General features: G+C 37.3%; 1 protein-coding gene across 7 annotated transcripts in view; it reads right to left on the bottom strand.

Moving 5' to 3' along the window:
• Nucleotides 1-652: 652 nt before the first annotated feature.
• The window catches only part of ANKIB1 (ankyrin repeat and IBR domain containing 1), an 86,629-nt gene continuing 67,243 nt past the window's right edge, over nt 653-20,038 (bottom strand). For 5 of the 7 annotated variants that reach the window (XM_038125219.1, XM_038125210.1, XM_038125240.1 and 2 more), the window contains 11 exons: nt 17,249-17,337; nt 16,117-16,247; nt 11,554-11,688; nt 10,907-10,993; nt 10,752-10,818; nt 10,239-10,384; nt 9,485-9,663; nt 8,880-8,931; nt 5,894-6,005; nt 4,179-4,312; nt 653-3,830 (listed from right to left, as the gene is read on the bottom strand). In XM_038125219.1, the coding sequence (XP_037981147.1) occupies nt 3,078-3,830; nt 4,179-4,312; nt 5,894-6,005; nt 8,880-8,931; nt 9,485-9,663; nt 10,239-10,384; nt 10,752-10,818; nt 10,907-10,993; nt 11,554-11,688; nt 16,117-16,247; nt 17,249-17,337 (1,885 nt within the window). In that variant the 3' untranslated portion in view covers nt 653-3,077. The remainder of the gene's footprint in view (nt 3,831-4,178; nt 4,313-5,893; nt 6,006-8,879; nt 8,932-9,484; nt 9,664-10,238; nt 10,385-10,751; nt 10,819-10,906; nt 10,994-11,553; nt 11,689-16,116; nt 16,248-17,248; nt 17,338-20,038) is intronic. The other 2 variants (XM_038125258.1, XM_038125267.1) reach the window with 2 other exon arrangements.

Genomic DNA, 20,038 nt, shown 5'->3' with positions numbered 1-20,038 from the left:
GAGTATTACAGCCTTCTGTGAGGGTGCTGAGGCACTGGAACAGGTTGCCCAGAGAAGCTGGGAATGTTCCATCACTGGAAGTGTTCAAGGCCAGGTTGGATGGAGCTCTGAGCAGCTTGGTCTAATGAAAGGTGTCCCTGAGCATGGAAGGGGGATTGGAACAACGTGGTCTTTGAGGTCCCTTCCAACCCAAACCAGTCTGTGATTCCATGATCTTGGCATGCTTGGTGGAGGAAGTTGATGACATTACTGTAACAACGAACAAAATAGTTTAGTGCTATTAATGTAACAGAGGCACTCTGAAATTTCCATGTAACACTGGAGAGTGGATATTAAGTGGCACTTTAGTAACACTACTTAACAGCATCTTTCACAAAAATTAGCCCCCCCTCTTTAGCACCACTACTCGTAGTGACAAGGCATTCTCTACAAAGAACAAGTGCACAATGTGGCTGTAGCAATTAAGACAAATTCTATTTTAGATTTTTTTCAAAGCTTAATGATGGTACTTTATATTTACAAATCAAAACATTCAGCTTACTATATGGAGTCCAACTAATCTGGCACAGTACTGAACATACCCTAAAAATGTCTGTCAGCAGTCTCAAGGACCTGCTACAGAAAGTCTAAGATGTAATAAGACAGAACGGAATTAGTTTAAGTAATAAATGTTTAATCAAAGAATTTTACATATTATTAACAGCATTCATTTGGCCAAACATCTACATGGTTGTAGTATCCTACCTGTATATAAAGTGGGAATGTATCAAGTATAGACTATGAAAGTGCAAATAACAATTCAAGGTTAGAGTAATTTTTTTACATTATAAAATTAACAGGTTTACAAAATAGTCTTGCCAAACTTTTATTTTTGAATTGTAAAGTCAATGACTATGGTGTTAAAATAAGTACCAAGAAAATACAAATTTAATAGTCTAATTTCATGCTCATAAGAGTAACACGGAAACAATGGATATACTGCACAACCTAACCAAATTACATAAAACCAGAACCCACAAACTTCACTATCTTCACAGAGAGCACTCTTACATATCTTACTGTAACTTTGCAATACATCTCAATGCAATACACAATCTTTTTGAGAGAATCTTTCTATTCAGAAATTACCATTCAAGGAAGCTATGTGAGTTAAACAACTTTCAGACCAATTCATGATGACAGTTCGTGAAGGACCGTTTTAGTTGAAGGATTTTATACCTATAGGTATTTTTCAAAGGCTCAATATTGTGTCAGGAGTAGGGTGGCTATAGGAGAAGTTGGAAAATTATTTAGACTATTCTAATTCCTTCTCTCTAAAGATGCTTGAAAATGGACAAGGTTTTTATGGGGTAAGGGTAAAATATTCTTATTTCATTTTTTACTAATATGAACCTTGTAACTGCAAGGTTCCAAAGCTGGATTTGCATGAATTAGTTACCAAAACACTCACTTGAACTCACAGTAATCAATACATAAACTTTGCTATCATGACACTTGCCTATACACACTCAGTAGTAATAAATTTTTATATCATATCAACAAATCTCTGGTAACAGTTAAGCAAAACTTAAAATGGAGTGTATGTAATTTGCTCATGTTATGAAAAGTTTTGATTATATGTAATTAAAACAGCCATTTGAACAACTTATTCTAGTTGTAATTACATACTGTACCATTGTATCTCACTAACTGTAGATTGATGCTTTTAAGCAAATCTAAAACCAGTATTTTTGTTTTTCACGGTACAACAACTAGGAAAAGGTTTTTTTGTGTTTTTTTAAAATTTTATTTTTTTCTTACACTAAACAGTAATCACACAGCAAATGAATATTGTGCAATTGAACAAATACCTAGTAGTGTTTTGTATATGCAAAAACACTGACTGAACGTTTAGTTATTTACTGTAAAGGCAAGGCCATGGGTGGTTTTATGGAGGTCTTTGCAATTAATAGCATAGTTACTCCAGAACAAACACTGAATTTGAATTACTTGTTTAACTGTGGCAACTATCCAGTTGGGTTAGGCAAAGGCACCGTAACATGTTGAGCAGGATGTGTTATCTGAACCTTTAATTGTGGGACTGACTAGTATATGAAAATTCTGTATTCCTATATTTTTATAAAATGTTATAATTAAAAGTAATTGCACTATTAGTGCATAAAATGCTTTGTAGAATTATGAAAACAAAGAACTATGATTGCACTTCCATTAAAGTGTCTCTTAAAATACAGCATAGCTGTTGCTAACTCACTGTATTTTAATATTTAAAATAACTGTTTAACAGCAGCATTAGGTTTTATTAACTTAAGATACAGGCTACATTTAATTAAATGCAGTCACCATGGCAACATATGCCAGTTAAATTTGGAGAAGCAATGCTACCCAGTGGTTTCTTCCATTGCTAAGAATTGTGGGATTAGTTGGATAGAGTAGCACTGCACTGTTCCGTTAGGCTACTGCCAGTTAACTTTTCACAGTTTGGCACATTTGGACTGTAAATAGACATGAAAAAATCTTTGATTTTAAAGGGAAAGAATATCCCCTAAAACTTGTTCCTGGAGCAGTACTACAGAGAAGCATTAAATACCTCCGTTCACACTGCTAACGAAAATGAAAAATGAGTAAGGAAAAGTTATGGAAAACAAAACCAAAATGCAAATGAACTGCTAGATGTTATTTTGGTGAAATTATGAGTTCTAAAAAATGGAATAAACTATTTCTTAGGAAAACCAAACAAAATAATCAGTGTAAGCCTTTAATCCGTACTTTCAAGTTAAGGATCATCAACCTAAGGCTAAACAGATGCTGCATTGTATTAGGAATGTGGAGTACAACCTAGTTATTCCTTTCTCTTGAGAGCAAAAAGGCAAATACTACCTAATTAAATGCAAAGGATATTCCTTGAAAGGTTCACATCATTATGAAGAACTACAATTCAAGAGAACTCCTAAATATCCGTTGTTATGTCAGTGGTTACAACTGAGCTGCAATTATGTGGATCAAAGCCTCCATAATGCTTACTCCACATACTGTACCATCTGTCACCGCCATTCTTTTACTCCAGATTTAGTTTTTATTCATACCAGATGAACATGTTCAGTCCATTCACTTGAGGTTTGAGGAGTCTGACTTGAACTATCTCCTGAAGTATTTAGGGTGCTTGTTACCTCCCTGTTATTATCACCGATTTGTGATACTGTTTCACTTGGAATAATGTTTTCTTCAGAAGTGCTTTCCTCTGTTTGGGTTCCTCTGCCTTCGTTTTTGAGTGCATCCTCAAACAGTGCATGCTCTTCCTGAGGCTCCAGCCCTGTGTCTGTAAGGTTTGGTTGCCCTGCTGACCCATCTTCAGTGCTGGGTTGCTGTGACTCCTCGTCTGTTTCTGTACTTGTTGAAGGGATCAGGGCAATACTCTGTGGGTTCATGTCATGAAACCAGGCCATAATATTTCCAAGCAGATTTTCACTGGTATTGGGATCTTGACTGCTGGAATCAGCATCGCTTGAAGTTGAGTATAATCCACTTCTTGTCTCGCTGCAGGGGTGGGAATGAAGACGATCAGCTGAGAAGGGATCATTGCCTGCACCCAGTCTCATCAGACTGTCACCAAGTTCTAGAAGCTCAGAGCTGCTCAAAGCACCCCTTGGGTTGTCTATACTTATGGGAGCAGAGTCCAGTCTTGTAGGCAAAGAGGTACCTATTGCTCCTAAAGATGCCTCATTATTTAGAAAGTCTCTAGTTTCTTCATCTATGGCCAAGCCAGATTCTTGTAATGACAGCTGAATAGCTAGCAGGATGTTTGGGTCATCTTCATCCAGAGAACTCAGAGCCTGTGGAAATACATAAGGATGCTCTCAGAATAAAACTTGCATCTTGTTACATATTTTGGATGAAAAGCAATTTTGGCACAAATCTGAAATTCATTCATTATTCCTACATGTCCTTTATCAGAATAAATTTTTACCAACAGAGCTGACAACACAATTTAAAAGGTAACTACTGTTATGTCAGTGATTGTTTAGCAATTCTTACCATTGTGAATGTATAATTTGTTGTCCTAGATTCTCCCTTTCTCCTTGAAGAATTAAGAAAATTTGCAGAGACAAAATGACACAGAAAGGCAGAGCAGAGGAGAGCAAGCAAAGCAGAGAGAATGGAAAAGAGATTAGGGGAGATACCTGAAGAGAATCCTGGTTTTCAGAGCGACTGACAGGGGTATAGTCATGAAGCGAAGAGCTGTGCAGAATACCCATAGAAGCTGAACTCACCATGGAGGTGCCATGTCTTCTACTGCTGCCACCTTCCTGAGTGTCTGTTTGGGCAACCAAAACAAAAGCGGTTGAAGAACCAGTGAGGAAGCCTCCTCTGCTATGATTTACTGACAGAATCTCTTCCTTTCTTTTGGATTCCAGTTGTGTAATTTTACTCCTTTATTCACTCTGAATGAAAGAATCCGAACCACTCCTTCCACATCAGCTCTTTCACAGTGGTGAAACACCAATCCCACTGTTTTAGGAGTGGCTCCCTGGCTCATTTGTCCTTTCTGCCCTCAGTACCCTTCTCTGTGAAAGCATGGGCTATGCCATTGGGAGCATGTGCAGAAGGGGCAAAGTGCTTCTAAGGCACATACATGATTTATGGAAAGCCCCGAAAATTACTGCATGTGGACACAATACAGGATGCATTTACAGGTGGATTACAAATCACATTTGCCAATTTCTCTGTTCTTTCAAAGACAAAACCTCAGCTATAATGTTAACATTATAATAATCTTTACTGTAACATTGCAGCACAATTAAGAGTAGAGTTCTTAGGGAATACTTCAGCAATTACTGACATTGCTGTTTTCTTAAAACCAACGAAAATAGAAGTAAGATGCTGCTTCCAGAAAAAAACTTCTCTGTAATAAAAATAAATGTAAATCTTTTGACTTTGGAAAATGGAATTTTCCACTCCAAAACTCAAAATGGGATAGACTGAAATAAAATAATCTCTTGCATGCTTTAACAGTGTGCACTTGGCCATCACTACTATAGACAAAGCGTTCAGTCAAAATCTAGTCCTTGTAACTAACAAGATGGTTTTGCATTTTATTTGTAATAGAGAAGAACCAAAGTTCACTAAAATTTTGATTACTTTTTCTAAAATAAAGGATGCATGTGATCCTTTCTCCTCAATAAAGGATCTCTCCACTTGGTTTTAAAGAACAAGCTATGTGTTAAGTTCCTGAAACACAAAAATGAGGGTTTGTGCAGCATGGCTAAGATACTGAGCACACAGATTGGCAGCTCTGGAGAAACAGAGTCACGGTATGATTTGGATTCAAACTACTTCTGTACCTCTGCTAAGGTTCTGGCAGAACTGAGCTAGCCCAGACAGCCAAGTCACAGAGAGACTTTAAAGGACTGCACTACCAGCCCTCAGAAGAGCAGCACTCTGGAAAGTCACAGCTCAGGCCAGTTTCTTTCCTGGCTGCCTTTGCCAATACAGCTTCTGGGCAGAGTTTTGGAATACAACCTTAGGATGCTCTTCCACAGGCCTCTACATTCTATGCACAACTGGTTCTTTTCATTGGTGTAGAGGACTTGTGTATGTATGAGTGACCTTCAGAATTTCTTCAGAAAAGCAAACCTGTGCTGGACAGCTGAGAAGTTGTTAGTGGGAAGATCAATGCATTTTTCTTTTAGAACAGCAGCAGCCACAGTGAAGTCAACAACACTTCTAAGATCACATAAAAAAACTGCAGAGACAAGCCTTTATGTTGTATCCTGGAAAATACAGCAATGTATTTGAAATTTCTTTAAAGTGTATCCACAGAAGAACAAACACTGTGGTCACTACTAGTGATTTCTGAAGTAGGAAGAGAAAAGAGCCAGCCCAGAGAGGTCCGTACCTAATGTACTCTCACTGGGGTCGTCAGGGTCTGGAGTATTACTCAGCAGACTGTGCATGTCTCCGCGTCGACGCTGTCTGTGCCTCCTCCGATACTGAAATTCAGCATATTCCTGCATAAACCAAAGGTTACAAAACACAGGGCAGCATGCAGTACTATTTTTCTGAGTAACAAGCACCACATTTTTATAAAAAATGTGTGATTTTATATGCTTATTATAAAATCACCTGCTTTCAGAAAAATGAATTGCAAGTTGTATCATGCGACGCTTAACATAAATAACAAAAAAATCCAAGGTAATCCTAGATCTATAAAACAATGAATTAGCAAAAAAAAATTATATGTACTACCAACATTTTAATACTTGCAATCTCCTTTTTTAACAATTCCAGGAACATTACTTGTTTAAAATCTTTGATGCCAAACTTTATATATGTACCTATTGACACACTCTTTAATAAATGCATACTCACTGATTTTAGAACATAAAAACAATTGATGTGAATTAGACCAATAGATTATCTCAGAATCTCTGCTGCCAGCAATTGGCAGTAGAAAAGAACCTTGAAAAGACAACAGAAAGCTGTTAGACATACACTGGAACTTGATATATTTTTCTGAGCCTCCAGGACACTATGGCTCCAGAAAGTCTTAACACATCTGACACTCTTCTACTGTACAGTCTATGATGGATTTTTATTCAATGGATTTTTTATTTTTATTACAAATCTCCTCTACTTTTGCTTAACTTGAGCTGCTAATGAGCCATACCATATGGATTTGAACTCCTGCAGCCTATATTTTCTCATATTGTGTGTGCTTAGACAGTTTATGTAGCATTTATGGAAAAGACTCTTGACCACATCAAACTAACATCCCAAGGGTTAATTATCTTAATACTTGGATCAATTTGCATATCTTTCTTAATATGAAAGAACTAGTTTTATGCTTGAAGGGAAATTTCCAGGTATCTTTTCTGTTATGTCCAGCTGACACTGAACCTATGTAGGTAGCACTTCGTGTAATTTCAGTTATTCCTATACACAAGGCAATAAAACTATGCACACAGGTACGCCCTCTCCTCTTCAAAAGACTATTGTTCTTTATTTCTGTGAGCTCCGAGCTGGGAAATCTGTAATCCAAAGGATTCGTCTGGCCAAATGAAATGGTAAAAATAACAGTATCATTAGTTTTCCTTTCCTATATTAACTTTTCAACATCTAAAGTACCTAAAACTTAAATCCAGAAGTGTTATTTCTCTTACACAAGGACCTTATCAATGTAGATTGTATTATGAGAGTATGGTTTTTTCCACAAACTTTCTCAGACCAAGTGCTTACTCATAAGGACATATGCAGGACAAAAGGAATAGTCACAAAATCATGGGTGTGGGCAGATTTTTATCCATGGAAATTGTGAGAACATCAAAAAGTAAGTTTTATTGGACCAGACAAAAGGTCCATTTAGCCCAATATTTTGTCTTCAGTGGCAGTTAGAAGTATATGCTTGTTAGTCTATGGAACACCATAAAGAAACAAGGCAAACATGAAGTGATTCTTCTCTAAAATGTTCTTCTAGTTTTTAGGGATCTCAGGGATTTTCTAAATGCAAGGCAGAGCCTCAAACAACAGAAAACCAAACCTTGATATAGAATAATATAACTGAATTATTAAAAAAATTATAATTCTATCACTCTGAATCAGAAAAGGAATCATAGTAAGTGATCATTGAACACTAAGATTTATTCATCATACCGGATCTATGTAAAATACTTTGCAGTGAAATTCACTAAAATAAACAAAGATGACCATTATTAATTCTAGAAAATTCCTTTAGTATAGGTGGTTGCAAGTATTTGTGATAGCTACATAGCAAAGAAACCAACTTGCATCACACAGTGCCACATTTAGGCAAATCATAAAAACTCATAAGCAGATCATCTAAGCACAGCTTTAATTGCACCTTCTGCTAAACAGCTTTTCAACACATTTCTTACCAGCTTCTTCTCATAGCCAGTTCCACTGTCATCAGTAACATCACAATCAATCATACAGTAACACCACAATGAGTTTGATGTTGTCAGATGTAGGATTATTTCAAAAGAAGTAAAGGAACTGGACAGGAAAAACAGCTGATTTTTTGTAGAGAAGCGAGCCATGTTCTCACCAGCATGATGCTCACCAACAATAGCAAAGGAAATATATGGAAAAAAGTACATGGAGTTTTCTAGGATGTTTAACAATGACTAGCTAGAAAGAAAACAGCAAACAAGGAAATGTTGAAATGAAGTTTCCTTCCTGACTGAATGCTTTAATCTAATGTTCTCAAAACTAACTAAAAATTATAGGAAGCTTCTCATGTTTTAGAGCAGAGTCTCACAAACCACTTACTCTTTCCCATATACAGATCACAGAATATGAATTAAAAAATTATAGTTTTATTTCTTGGTAAAGGAGCAGAAATTAATATTATTTGAGTATGCCATTTCCATACTGCTTTAATACCTATCAATAAAAATAAATATTTGAAATATTTAACAATATTAGGAGTAAGACTGCATGTTTTTATTTGGATTTTGACAGAAGATAGAAATTTCATAATTTTTTGTCAAATTCTGCTGAACTGATACTGCATTCAAAGGTAATCTACACAATTTCATACATTTATTACTTTAAGGCTCTCCAGCAAACAGACAGCAGTTTATATTCAATTTTAAAACTGCTTTTGTACTTGGAAAATGAATGTGAAATAGCTTGTCTAATGCCACCTTAGATAACTACATCCATGTTAGAGGCATTGTTTATGGTCACTGCACAATTAGCTACGAATATATTTCCTTCTATTGTGAAATAAACAAAATGGAAAGCTTAACCAACTTGAAATGCTTTGACTCAAGATAAAGAAGCTCTTCATGCAGATTGTGATCATACCTGTGTTTCTAGCATATGCAGAACTAAGTTAAAAAAATTAAAAAGAAATAGTTTACCTCGGGGGATGCAAATCCTAAATACTCCCAATCCCATGTTCCACCAGCAAAGCTATAAAATGGAAAGATACACCATCAAATTTAGAAATAGGAGAAATATGAAAAACCTCCAGAGCTTCAAAACCTATTGAAATCTGAAAACTAGTGCAATGTAGCTCTCTAAACTTAACAAGTCTTCCCCCTTAATTCTTAATTCAAAATTAATTATGAAAACCCTACAGTTAAGTTGTTGACTATTCCAGAACTGCCTGATATGTTTAGAAAATACTTAAGAGATTTTTGAAGTGTACCAGGGATTTAGTGACAATATTGATGGAAAAAAGTAAAATGGAAGCCATGACATCTGATCATTAATATATCACAAATGGGGAAGCAATTTAGGTTGCAACATTCATAGCAGTGATCCTCAAAAAGAAAAATATGTTTTTCCCCAAAGGCTGTAATTCCACAAGGATGAAATGCCCAACGAAGTATCGCTGTCACAGTGATTTACAACCACCACACTCAGCATCTACCTCACAGTCAGAGAACAGCAGTGGGTTCCCCCACTTTGGCAGCTACCAAAAGAACTTCTTCTGAGCTGTGCAGCGTTCTGGGTGGATTACCTGCGCCTGGGTGCTTCTGGAGAGTCTGCAGGAGCCACCCCCCGGGCCACAGAGGCCAGGAACTCCTGTCGCTTCTGCTGCACCAGACAAGCTGCGCGGATGATCTTATGGCGAGGTGTCCGGAGGTAAGGCCTGTTCACTTTCTGTGCAAGGTCTTCAGTGACCATTTCTAGGTCTGTCTGCAAGAGTTAATAATACAGAAAAAACAGTTTTACAGGGAAGTGCAAATCAGGAAGAGCTCTTCTCCATAAATACTGAGGGGAATGATATCCATTTTCCTGAAAATACTTTGTGAAATATCAAAATACCCCAAAATATGTGTCCCATAGCCTACTCTTTTACTGAGCAACATTCTGTCCTCCAGCTTGGAGCAGGATTTCCCTGCACTCTGAAATACTGAGCATCTTCAAGGGACCTAAGGGACAGGAATGGAGGCAGCAGTCCCAGGTACTCCCCCAGTTTTGCCTCCTCCCAGATGACAAGCACATCAGAAGGGAAAGAAAGAAAAGAGAAGCTAGAGAAGGAGATGAAGACTGAAGCTAAAATGTTACCCTCAGAAGGCAGTTTAACAGGAAATTTTCTTACTTTTCCCTTCCATCTCTCCTTATCCTTTTCTTTTGCAAAGTGATATAAAAATATGCTACTTTTCCAAACTTGGTTACAAATATAAGACAGGTTTTATACCACAAAAAGGGCAAAAAGACACTGATAACTAATAGAAAAAAAAGGGAAGTAAAATATATCCATATATTACCTGCATAAGTTCAAATATTTCCTTCTTTGTGCTTTTAGGCTCCAAAAAGAATCCATATGGATAAGAACACTTAAGAATGCGGCGAGTTTTCAGAAGCTCTTGCACTGCATCTTCAATGAATGTGGTATCAGGACAGCCTCCCTCAGCTGCAATATGAAACAAGCATTGGGAAAGCATTTTCCTGCTGATGTCAGCATTACTTCTGTGCATATCAGTTAAATATTTTGAAAGTAAAGAGCAGCAAGTTCTCAATAACTGCACAGTGTTCTTAGGAAAAGAAATAAGCACAGAACATTAGCTTCTACCTTACTAATGCTACTTCCTCCTTGAGGCTTTGGAATAGGTAAGATTTACTGTACATTTAACTTTCATCCAATGTTTACAAATTCTAGTACTGGAGGGATGACATCACACAGCAGACTTGATGTGAGCACTGTCCAAAAAAGAACAGTTTAGCCATAACTGTGCTGATGTGATTTCAAATCTAAGGCAGAGATCACAGTAAATACTTACTTCCACTTAGAGCTCTACTCAACTGCTCCATCTTTTCTTTGGCTGTTTTTAGAAGGCGCTGTTCTAACTAGAAAAGGAAAATAAATGAAATAAAATCATTATTTTTGTATTAATAAAACAGAAACAAACATCAGTAAAAATGGCTTGACCCACACCTGGTAGCTAAGTTCATGGTTCTTAAATCTTGTATAATAGTGCATAAACCTATCAAGCTCTTGAAATCTTCTATGCTTCTTTTCAGCCTGGAAAATAATGGAGAGACAAAAGAAAGCAAAATAAGTCCTATCATTTAATACAACAATCACCATTAAATATTATTAAATAGTGAACTGTTTCTATTCAGACTATATTTAAAACACTGTGCACAGTGCGTAGTGCCATGTAAGTAAAGAGACAAAATTAATTTTTGAAATTCACAACACTGCAAATACTGCACCCAAAGAATTGATACACTGACAGTCCCTGCTATTTAAAGCAACTTTCCAAAAGCCAGAATTAAGGCATGTCTTCTGTAGTGCACAGCAGCTAATTGCAGGACCAGCATGCTCATTTCACAAAAGGAAACCATGTCACAGAGAAGTAAAATTACTTGAGTAAAGTCACCAGTAGTTGTTAACAAAGTCAAAAGCAGAAATCTTATGAATCCACCAATAAATAGTGCTTTGTTTCTGTCTCTTTGATATGCTTAAGGTTGTATTTTTCCATTTGGAACTCTGGTTTGGAAGAATTTTGATTACACTTATCCTGAGTGGAGAACTGCAACCTTAGTGCTATTTTTCAAATACACACATTCATTTGTTACCTCTACTGTCATCTCCTTGGACTGCTCCTCTACATGCTGAATAACTTCATAGCGAGTGCATCTGTAGTAGCCTCCAGTGGAAGAGCTGTGCTTCTTCCATTCTTCTAAGCATATCCAGCAAAAGTCATATTTGCACTTCAGGAAAAAGGAAAAAAAAAAAAAGTAGTTGAAATGTCTTAGATTTGTAGTTAGGCATCATCATTCCTCTATGGACAACTTAATCAACAGCATTCTGAGTGTAAAAGAATTTTGAGGAGCCTCCTTCCTATCTTACTTAGTCAGGAGATCTGTTTGTCAAACCATATCAAACCATGTCAGTCATCATTTTTGTTCCTTGGATCATTAGACTGTGTTAGGTCTACATGTTAAGTTTTAAGCAGAGGAAATAAACCAAATGGTAAATACAGCTGATCAGGCCTGGTTTTTTTGTTATTAGAAAACCAGTCCCATTTCTTTAAATAACACAGAAACTATTCATAAGAAAGAATGAAATTTTTTTCCTAATATTACTTAAAAAAACAAGATTACTGGTGTTTTTGTCATGTGGTATTCCTGACACAAAATATTAATAACAACTACCAAAGCAAGAGAGAAGAAGTCTGAACATAAACTTTGATGAGTGATTACTTCCAGGTGAGCCTTTTCTGCCCTGACTGAGTAAAGTGCTTTCAAAATAGGTAAAACCTTACAAGGAAGTGTAAGGTGACTTATTCAGGCTTCTCTGCATCAGAGAAGATCAAACTGTGTTAAATATTCTCAATTCAGCAGTGAGTGTTCAGCTACTTAATTTCAAAGTAACTGGAAGCTATTTATGGACAGCAAAAGCAAAAGCCTTCACAATTTGGTGAACGGTGTTTATCTGTCTTATAGATGAGGGGAGAAAATTTACATTAATTAATATTAAGCCTTGAGTATTATTAGTGGCATTTGATAAATTAAATTGCATTTATTCTCTCTTTAAGTTTAACCTTTCCAGGAATACCTACTTCATACCAGCCGTGTTTGTCCGTAGTTATTTCATACAATCACTTAGATACATTACAGGAAGGAATGAAATCTAATTCTTGCACTGTACTTTCGCTAATTTTGTCTCAAAAAAGAGTAGTGCTGATTTTCTTCTAAAAAGCAATGAAGACTAGAATATTTCTTCTTGTTGTTGTGTGTGGTATTCACATAATTCTCTCTCCCAGGATTTTCCTGGAAAGCTGTGAGACGCTGTGAGAAAGCTCAGAGAAGAAGAAAAACAATTCTTATCTTCACTTGCTGCATCTGTTGTTTGGCACATGTGGAATGTGTTATGGAGATTGTTTACCAAAAGGGATTTCTTAATTGGACACTGGTGATGGTGGTTTTGATTGACTGACCAATTAGGTCAAAGCTGTGTCGTGACTGTCTGAAAGGGTCACGGGTTTTTAGTTTAGTGTTAGTATACTATAGTATTAGTATGTAGTGTAACATCATATAGTATAGCTTAACAAAGCATTTGTTCAGCCTTCTGAAATCATGGAGTCAATGCACCGTACTCCCGTGTCAGGGGTCTGCTACAATAATTGTGCTGCTTCTTCTTGTTTTCAAGTATTTTTTAAAGCTGCTGGTTTATAAAAAATGGTGAGAAGTGCTGAGAATGAAGTATGAGAAGAACTGTGCATAAAGTGTTAAGTATCACTGCATCATTTGCCTACCGTTCAAACCCATTCATATTCCTTACAAAAAAAAATAATCATTACAAAATATTAAAAAGATCATATGAAACAAAATGTTTCACAAGCAACTGAACTAATAAAGCTCAACTTCCTCTTAATTTATGTATATATGCTCCTACTGCAACAATCTCAGCTCACCCAAATTATCTCCCATCTGATCACTCCATTATATTTATCTTTTAATCTCTCATAGCTCCAGAAGTCTCCTCAAAACCCAAGATCCACACCATGTTCCCAGACCCTCCTCCCAGTATCTCAGTCTCATGAGACATTCAAAACCACATCAGCTGTTTCTACATACCTCCCAAACCCAAAATCATTTTCAAGAAGGGTAAAAAGGACAACCCTGAAAACTACTGCACATCAGGCTCACTTCAGTGCATGGTAAAACCATGGAAAAGATTACTCTGGGAGGTACTGAAAAGCACCCAGAGGACAATGCAATCATTGGTCACAGCCAGCACAGCTTCCTGAGGGGAAGTCCTGCTTGTCAAACCTGATCCCCCTCTGTGACAGGGTGACTCACCCAGCTGAACAAGGGAGCCAGGTGATGTAACCTTTCTGGACTTCAGCAGAGCTTTTGATACTCTCTCACAGCCTCCTGGACAAAACATTCAGCACAGCACTAGATAACCACATTACACGACAGCTTCCCTGGACACAGGACTCAAAAGAATACTGAGTTTGCACTAAATTGGGAGGAGCTGTCCACTCCCTCAAAGGCAGGGGAAGATTCTTCACCCACAGGGTGGTTGGGCCCTGGAACATGCTCCCCAGGGGAGAGGTCACTGCACCAGGCCTGACAGAGTCCAAGAAGGGTTTGGACAACGCTCTCAGGCACATGGTGTGACTCTTGGGGTGTCTTGCACAGGGCCAGGAGTTGGACTTGTAAATCCTGGTGGATCCCTTCCAACTCAGCATATGATTAACTATCTATGATTAACTCCTGAGCTCTGTTCTATGTGTCTTTATGATCACTGAGCCTTGTATCATCACCACCTGGGCTTAACAAATCCCATCTGCTCCCTGGCCCTGGTCTGAGCCAAGCAGAGCAGGTAATTGCTGAGCAGGTAAAAGCTGGGTAGGTAGTTCAGCCTCTCTCATGGTGGCAGTACAAATGAAGTCTCTGCATCATACAGCTACCAAGTTTCATGAAACTTGCAGCAATTTATTATCTATGATCCCCCTCCTGTTCCTTGAAATCAAAGTACCCGTAAGCTTAAAAAGTGACTACAGATGAGAGAGCTGGACTGTGTAAGCCCTGCCTCGTCAGAAGCTGCACTTGTAAAACAACAAGAAAATGCCTGTTAAACTACAAAAAACAGGGTTTTATGAGTAAGGAGTATTCTCCTCTACACCAAGGTGCATGCTAGATGCTGAGAAGCAGCCATAGTCCATCATGTAGTGAGATTGAGCAGACCTCGCTGCAAAAAAAGGCAGAAGCTCCATCACTGGGGATTGTAACTTCAGCAGAGGAAGCAACAAGTGAGGTGACCACTATTCCTTGTGTCCAAGTCTTGCAATGATCTTGAGGACACCCTTCCTCACCCTCCTCACCAGGCTGAGGGGAGGCAGCTGCTGTCTGTGCAGAGGTTTCTCCACAACAAAAGAATTACTTAAAAAGACAGTGTCCTGTTTTAAGGACACTTCAAGCTGCCTAAACCCATCAAAAAAGAAAAGATACCTCTGGTTGTCAGCTAGTGCCTTAGAATGGCAAATTATCTACATTCATCAGTGTTTATTGGCCAAAGTCTTCTCCAGCCTGAAGCCACTTTGTTGATGCCACAACTGAGCTGCTCACTGGCAACAGCTGCAACAAACATGCCTTATAGAGTTTTTAGAAGTATGGAATTTATGAGCTCTTTTTAAAATAATTTAAGACAAAGAACCCAAAAAAACCCAAACCAGCAAACTTGGCATAAATCAAAGTGTAGGAGAATGTTCTCTGCTGCCAGTAATACCAAGAAAAGCCCCAATCTTCAATTTGTATCACAGAGAGAGAATAGGTGACAATATAAAGGAAATAGGATCAGCACAGCAATAGAGACAGACCTGCACATTTTCAGAAAAATAAAGAGAATTACTTTTTAAATCTGTTGGCTTTTTATTGAAGGCCAACTATGTAAAGTGTTCGCTACTTTCGTATTTTTAATGATGCTCCTCAAAGAGGTAATAGTTGTAGTTACAGAAGATATTTCTGACATAAAGAAATGTCTAAATATGCTGCTTTTAACTAACTTCAGTGAAAGAGCATTTTCAAATGATACTGAACTCATGGCAAAAATATTTTTTCTATTTTGGTAGCACAGTGCAAACTTGTGACTAATTCTCTGGCTGCTGTCATCAATAAATTTTCATTGGAATCACTCTCTGCTGTCTTTTCTTTCCTTCTGATTAATTCCTGTTTACAGTTTCCCACCTAAACTTCTCTGCTTTGTTGCTATGTTAGAGAAATAATGCAAAAGAAAAATATAGTAAGGCAAAACCTTCATTAGACCTAAGCCTTCCTTAAAATTTTACATCTGCCAATTAAAACTGTTCTTTCTCTTCTACATTATTAATGACGATTGAACCATCAGTTATTTGTTTCATACTGTACTGATAATTATTCTTAGGTGTTTATGAAATTTCAATCATTATAATGTACACGTGTCAGCCAAACAGATTTCAGTAAACATTAAAACATTTTCTAAATACATGGAACCTGCCATTTGCTCATTATCTAATTCTTTCAACAGGTTCCACTAGCTATCGGGTATGACCCTTCAGAGCTTTGGGACCTCTGTGATCCTAAAATATATACAGGACATACAAAGCTGAATCTGATTCCTCAAGAAATCCCACGATGGGTCCTGTTTACCTTTGCACACTGCATGTGGTTGCAGCCCTCATTCTTCTGGATCGGGGACTTGCAGTTGGCGCAAGGTTTGGAGTTGGTCAGTAACCACAGGCAGTTGGCAGCGTCCTCATAGGCCTCACTCACTCCCACAACTTTTTGAAGATGACAGGAGGATATGGAGCATGCAAAAACAGAGAGGTTGAAATAGAACTTGTGTAATCTTTTGTGAGAATCAGATCAGGAATGACTCATATTTCCCTGTTTCTTGACAAAATATTGAAGTTTTTCTCTATACACATTTCTCATATATATTTTATTATTACATTTTCTAGTTTATACATATATAATATTAATATGCTTTTTATGTCCCATGCATCTATTTTAATACAAATTTATATACAGTATATCTGACAATTACAATTTATAAAGGGGCAAATACGTATATGAAAAAACAAGTATAGTTTGACAAAGTAGGGTGTATTTTGCCTCTTTATGAAATTTTCTGTTTTCCAAAATATTTATAACATACTATGGAAAGGCTCTGCACTGTGGTAATGAAGTTAGTATGTATTCAAATCACTGTCATCTTTACTTCTTTTGTTAATGCTGACTAAGAAAATATCTGTCCTGTGTAAACCCAAACTTTATTAGTTTTTTTTAGTAAATGTTACCTATCATTAAGCCATTTCTTACCACTCCCTTGCAGCTCACCCTCAACCTTATTATTATTATCATCACCTATGGCTTGAATTAGTTTTAAAGCAATAAAAATCTTCATGGAACACTACTGAATCACAGGAGCAGACTAGGCTAAAAATCTAAATTGGACAGGGCAAATGAAATTATATTCAATAATAAATTGACTAATTAATGAAAAAAGCTTTAAAAGGAAAGGAAGGAGTTTTGCATACCCTGAAAGAACCACACATGTATTTGTGGGGAGGAATGTTCTACAAAGAACACTCTACCACAGTACTGCAGTTAAAGTGTAAGCAGCCTCTCATTCAGGAGTATAATTTTCTTCCCCTTTTACCCTATTTTTCAACCAATATTGAAACCAGTTTTTACTTTCTGCAACTAAAAAAAATGTGTCTAAAACCAAAAGATCAAAATGGGAGCAAAACCCTCCCTGCTGGCCCTGCATGGCTCTTACGTTCTTCTGGTTTCATTTCAGATATTTTCTGTAGCCAGTCCTTCCAGGTCTGGCAGTCACAGGGTTCATGTGCTTCACCAAGACATTCCCTGGAAAAGAAGGTGTATACACAATTACTTACAACTCAGAGAACATTGTTTTAAAATGCACTTAGACTACTTGCTCACAAGCACAGATGACTATTATTGGTAAAGAATTTAAATGGGACAATAAAGGAAAGAAGCTTCTTAAAATTACAAACTGGAATAAATCAGCTGGCTTGCAGCTTGTTCTTATACCTGGGTATTATTTTAGTGCCACAAAAGTGCTCGTATATTTTCTGTGAGAAATGTAAACCCGACTACAGAGTTTATCCAAAAGTAGGTAGTTTGCTATAACAGAAATATATTTTATGTACAATTACATCTATTCAGTTGCAATAATCAACCTTTAACTAGATTGAAGCTTTTAATCTAGAACAAGATTGAAGCCCTTCAACACCAGCATAAGTATTTATGGATATTTATTCCTTCCACCAGAGCCTCTTAAATGGGGGCTTGAACCTATTTACATGGACACAGTGGAGTAATGAGTCTCTTGAGCTTCTCCTGAAGTTGCTACTAGGATTAATGATGGCAATCACTACTACACAGGGCCGCAGATACATGGCTTCCAGATGGCGCTACAGTGTGGATGTGTCAATACGCACTCTGGATTTGTAATAGCTCCGTTTTTTCTACTGGAATGGCAGCAAATAGCCTCAGACATCTGCCATATCAAAGCAAATAATTTCAGATGGGCACCAGCTGCATCAGAGCATGCACAAGCTTGCTAAAGATCCACTGGTGAACTGCTCTCTTGCAGTGCAGGTTCACAAGCTACATCAATACTCTTCTGATTGCCCTTGTTGACATTTTAAGCAGGAATTCAGGAAGAAAGAAAAGGTTATGGGAACAATTTTGAACTTCTTTCCCCTTAGCTAGTCTGCTAACAAAAAAGCTTAAATTCAGCACACATGCTTCTCTGATTTGGATTTAAGATCTTAGCTGGGAAAGATTGTACTAGAATGAATAACTGGTCTGCAATAAGGTGATTTCAGCCTTGGTTGAAAGTTAACACCTTTCATATTTGTAGGACAGTAGGACACTTAAATCATTGCCTTCAACAGTGCCAAGACCCTCTGACAGTATACAGTATTTGTTGCCAGAAAGGACTGAAATAGCAAAGATTTAACATTGACAAACTCAGTTTGAAGTTAAAAGCTGATTGATTAGTCAGTCTTTTATGGGGGGGGGTGGGGGGGTGGGAGGAGCACCATGTGTCTGTGATACTTTCAAATTTGTAGATTTGTGGATTTTTAATGAAGTTCAGTCATATCTACATCTAAACCTTTCTATCTTTATCTATCTAGATATGACAGTTACAACAGTTGTTCAAAAACAACTTCTCATGGAAGAAGCTCTTTCCTCAGCCCAACCCAAAACAAGCATTTGTATGCTGGGATGTCATTTTACTACAGTAAGAGCATTGAGCCTACTGTTCATGAAAGTTTTTATGAAAGTTGTGTTTTGGATAGACTTCCTGACAGCAGTGCATGAAAGGAACTAACACGAGCAGCTGCGCCAATTAACAGCAGGAGCCTCCCCAGACGCCTCGCTCAATACTCAGCAGGATGATTTATATGAAGGCACAGTACATACTTATTACAATTGTAGCAAGTTTCAACACAACAAGTTAAAATTCATGGAAGGGCTGAAAGAAGAATGTAATTCTGGATTTTTTCCCTCTCATGATAATATATTTTGAACCAAAACAGCAAAACAGTGTTGCAACTTTTAACTGGCATGCCAAGTGCACCTGAGGAGTTGTCGCCCCTGCAGAATGAGACTCTGCCCCTTGCCCATATCTAGGGTGAAAGGAGTGAGGACTGATGGTACAATACTAAGTGAGCACTGCCTGCTAAGAGTATTTTCCACAAGTGTCTGCTTGCTACAATTCCTTGTGCTTCTGAAACTGCATGAAGGGGGTTCTAATATGTTGAATGGATCTGATAATAAACTGAGGTAGGATTTGCGCACAGCTTTAATGTATACTACATTTAAATAATTCAGAATACTTTTTTTGAAAGGGAATAGAATTTTTTATTTGCTACAATTGATTACATTTTGTTAAGATACTGTTAGTGGTGCATAATGAAAACTGAGTAAATTCTAGGAAACTCTGCATGGAAGAGGAACATTCCTACTCCTACATTAAAAAGAGAAAAAAAATTGCTCAATAGACTCAGAGAATTTTCTTGCTTTTATGAGCAGGAAGGCTACAGATATGAAAAAAAGTAAGTGATTTTCTAGGGGCTGTTTTTTAATACATAAATTCAGAAGAATCTCATACTAAATGCAGCATCAATTGCTATTACAATGTCAAAGCTGTAGATTATTAGGGTAAAACTTGCAGAACTGACAGAAATATGGAACTGTGAGATGTACTGATTGAAATTTAAAGAGACAAAGCAAGCTCCCTTTAAACACACGGTAATGATGAAAACTCTTGACTTGAGAGTACATTTTTTTCTCCAGAGGAACACATTCACGTATAGAGTTTTTGCACTGTAAGACTGGTGGGGTGTCCTTAGCAGATGGTTCTGATTTGAGGTACTGCAAGATGCTTTTGTTACTAGCAGAACTTTCTGCCATTGCTGAAACTCTCCATTCACTTTTGTGGAGATGAATAAAAACGCTTTGGAAAGGCCTTCTGGGACATTTTATTGCTAACTTGAAGTATTTTTCAAGACTATATTTTTCAAGACTTCAT

This window comes from Motacilla alba, chromosome 2 (genome assembly GCF_015832195.1).
Source record: "Motacilla alba alba isolate MOTALB_02 chromosome 2, Motacilla_alba_V1.0_pri, whole genome shotgun sequence".
In the NCBI taxonomy this organism is placed as follows: Eukaryota; Metazoa; Chordata; class Aves; order Passeriformes; family Motacillidae; genus Motacilla; species Motacilla alba.
Note: the sequence above shows the minus strand (reverse complement) of the source record. Positions and strands in the feature narration are given on the sequence as shown.